General features: G+C 38.0%; 1 protein-coding gene across 1 annotated transcript; it reads left to right on the top strand.

Moving 5' to 3' along the window:
* Positions 1-316: 316 nt before the first annotated feature.
* On the top strand, positions 317-3,370 carry LOC128210699 (uncharacterized). The gene is made up of 4 exons (XM_052915053.1): positions 317-929; positions 1,202-1,452; positions 1,758-2,049; positions 3,164-3,370. The coding sequence occupies exons 1-4, from the start codon at positions 317-319 to the stop codon at positions 3,190-3,192; spliced, it is 1,185 nt and encodes a 394-aa protein (XP_052771013.1). The 3' UTR covers positions 3,193-3,370.
* Positions 3,371-3,734: the final 364 nt, after the last annotated feature.

A 3,734-nucleotide genomic window follows, 5' to 3' on the forward strand; every position in this document is an offset into this window, starting at 1 on the left:
GAACTTGAATGCAGTAACACAACTCAAAGACCTATTTTAAATTATGCCAATCCCATGATCATGTCTGAACTTTGTCCAAAAGTGAATAATCTCCATTATTTCAGATGATGTTTGTCGTCGGGTTGTGTGGGTTGTAGCCCTGGAGCGAAAGGGCAAGGACTTATCTCACATCAAGGAGGCCCCGCGAGAATATCGCCCCAACAAGATCAACTACCGGCCCACTTTCAGGGCTGTGAAGGAGGAGGAGTACACTGTACTCTGCCCTATCACTGAGAACATCTTCCGGCCAGAGGACCTCTATGAGAGTCCTGCTCTCATGCAGTGCCTGGAAAACTTCCATGAGAAGTATGAGGAATTCCTGGCTCAGGAGTTTGGTCCGAGACCATTCGCTCTCAAGTCAGCTGACCCCATGAAGGGGGAAGAAAAGTTCACAAAGCCGATTCCCCTTGTGCCATTTCCAGAGTTCTGGGACAAGACCTGGAGTGAGGAACCGGTTCCTTGTAAATCACTGGAAGACAGGAAAGCTGCCAGGCTTGCTGGGAATTTACAGGTGCCCAAATCTGACCTTGAGAAACCTCAACACGATCTTGAGGAAGCAATAAAGCTTCTCTGTGATTCTGAGGATGCCAGTAGCTATCAGTATGGCTCTGAGATTTGCAGTAAGCCAGGAAATACCGTGCAGAACACTGTCAAGCATCCTAACTCTGATGCCTCTGTCATGAACAAGTGTCCGGCCAACCCTGATGCAAGTGCTCAGTCCTCAGAAGCGATAGATAAAGCTGTACATGAGCTGATGACTTTCAATCAGGTGCGCCCTGTGGCTTCCATCTGTGACACGCCAGCCAGACAGCATTCTGCCCTTACACCATTAGATGAGGGATTTGTGAAGGCTGCTGCCAAAAGCAAGCCACTGGCACCAGTCAAAATAGGTAAAGTGTAATGGCTTTTGTCATATACCTTTCCCTTTTAAACCAACCCTTATTACAGGTGTATAAATGTAACAAAATAGTTAATATATTTTGATGTTTTATCACTAGTTCAACTTCTATTAGTGTATTAGATACATCAAAATATCGGACAAAACAGTAAAAAACACAAACTAATGTTAATCTATTCCAAAATACTGTGATTAAAAAGCATGCACAGATTTACATCAGAGTGATGGATACATGACTGTATACAATTTAAATGACAATTTCAGCTAAGCCTAGAGCTGTCTCTCAAGAAATTGGCCTGATGGGAAGCGACCACCCGCATGTGTATGCCAATAAGAGATGTCGCGTGGCCTATACACCTCCCAAGTCCAGTACTGCAGACAAAACGAGCGTGTTGGTTGATAATGCCAGTGGGAGCGTACATAATGCAGGCGTGCTTGCATCCTCCCAGAGGTGCGAACAAGTGGAAGCTATGCAAGAAAAGCAGGCCAGGCTTGCTGGATGGTTTTCTAAGCAGGTTTGTTGATCCGATAAATGATATTTATGTTTCAGTTTATCCCTGACTTTATATTTAAGCATTTTATATAGTATGTTGTATATAAAAAAATCGTTAAATGTATTACTTGAATTTCTTTTTTCAGTAACACTTATTGGATCATTTATGCGACTTAGGTTACCATTTTAGATGTCACTATGTAACTGCACACTTTACGGTGCTTAACATTCAATTTATAAATAGTTATTAAACTACTGATATATCAAAAATTTATAATGACGTAGGTTTATTTTACATCATTTTAATATAAATTCTGTGCATTTCAGAGTGCTGTGGTTCATAAGCAGGCCATTTCTGCCTTTGCCAAGGAGCAGCGCAGAAAGAGGAAGGCCATGAACACACCAGAGTACTTCAAGAGGGCTGCAAAATGTGCCAAGTTAGCTCCCCTGGTGGTAGTTGCTGCCCCTGAGTTAGTCAGTGCCCACAGAGTTACTGCCCCTAGTGCAGTCAGTGCTCTTAGAGTTACTGCCTCTGCCAGGCCAGTTAAGAGGCCCAGCAAGGAGAGGATTATCTTGAAGGTCAATAAGGGCAAGAACAGCTACTGGACGTCTCGCAGGGGTAAGGACCTTAGACTGGTTTAATATATGCTTTCTTTTTTACATCATCTGAGCCCAAAATGCTTATGGTGAGCTATTGTGGTCGGTTTTTGCAGATTGTCCATTGTCAATTTTTTGCTTGTCAATATTCTAGAGACAAAATTTCCCATCTTCATGCAATTTTTTTGGTCAAAATGTAAGCTGAATTCATGAGATATCTTCATGGAAATCAAGAAACCGAATATTTTATCCAATCTTTATGAAAATATATTAATAATAAAATTGTCTCTTTGAATTGGAAACCAGATTTGATTATGGGTTTTTCCCAATCAAAAAGTAGGTCAGATCAAATGTTTAATAAGACTTGTTAGCATTCTAGAGGCCTCATTTTTATCCAATCTTCATGAAACTTGGTCATGTATTTTTAGTTGTAAATTTATCCTAAATTTAGAATATGTTGCCATATTCTATCAAAAAGTATTAATTGAAGGCATTCATGCCAAAATAAGCTAATCCTGAGACAAAATTAAAAGAAAAGACTACACTGTCAAGATGTGAGTGCTTTAAATGCTTGTTAACATTTGACACGCCATATTTTCACCCTACAACTGTATGTCATGAAACTTGGTGACAGTAACATTCCTATTATATTATCTGCTTTGAGAATATTAATACAGTATTAGACAGTGATTTGCTTAGAAATTATATCTGTATAAAATAAGATCAAGTTTAATAGTAGGTCGTGTCAAATAAGAAAGTAGGTCATTTAAAAATCTCTCCAGTTTGGCCCCTTTTCCAAGAAATTTTTATCAAATTTGAGTGGAATGTAGGTGTTAATTTTTTAAGTTCTGTACCAAAATAGATCATGTTGGGTTAAAACTTAGGTTACCACTGACTAGGTTAACTGTTTGGAAACATTCCTTTACGCTTGACAGGCCATATTTTCTACTTGGTGACAATAATATTCTGAAATTATATTGAAATATCTTGGTTTGAGACTAGCACTATATACAATAGTATATATATCTATATCATTAATGATAAAAGTTTAAACCATTGTTTAAAGAAAGGCATGAAGATCATTTTCAACATTTGTCAAGGTTTCAATAACATTGTTTTCCATTTCTCCATTTCAGTTGTGAACCCAGGCAGGCGAGGATCGTAACCAGGGAAACAGGCAGCAACTGGATTGTTTGATTCTTGATTCTTGTTATGAAAAGGGCTTTTACAAGATAGTGGTCATTTGTGAATGCACATCTTTTTTGCTTTAAAATACAAATACTGAAGTAGGGCAAGCTATTCTACATCCACTTACTAGCCTGAATTTTTCACCATGATCAAACTTTTATAGTGAATTCAATTCTGATAATGGCCGATATCGTGGAACCAGGCCAACATGGTTATATCTAAAAGTCTGTTGCTAAGTACAGTCAGTGTCTTTGTTCTCATTTCTATTTCATTTCTGTTTCAAAAAAAAGATATATTTTTCATGGAATACAGACCACTTTTTGTTGTTACTCTTACTTAATTTATATTGCTTAAATATTGACTGACCTTGAACTTCAAAACATTTTATAACAAATAAACCATGTTTTGGGGATTGACTTGTTTAAAGCTCTTTTCATAACAAGAATTGTACTCTGTGCATTAGGCCAACTTTAAAAATTGTTTGTTTGCAATGACCTGATCTGTTTGTGTCATGGCATT

The sequence above is a fragment of the Mya arenaria genome, chromosome 12 (assembly GCF_026914265.1).
Source record: "Mya arenaria isolate MELC-2E11 chromosome 12, ASM2691426v1".
Taxonomy (NCBI): Eukaryota; Metazoa; Mollusca; class Bivalvia; order Myida; family Myidae; genus Mya; species Mya arenaria.

Excerpts from the sequence above, each read along its gene's own strand:
- LOC128210699 (XM_052915053.1), top strand. The coding sequence starts at position 317 with ATGCAGTGCCTGGAAAACTTCCATGAGAAGTATGAGGAATTCCTGGCT. Across the intron at positions 930-1,201 it reads ACTGGCACCAGTCAAAATAG|CTAAGCCTAGAGCTGTCTCT; the intron begins GTAAAGTGTAAT and ends TGACAATTTCAG. Across the intron at positions 1,453-1,757 it reads CTGGATGGTTTTCTAAGCAG|AGTGCTGTGGTTCATAAGCA; the intron begins GTTTGTTGATCC and ends TGTGCATTTCAG.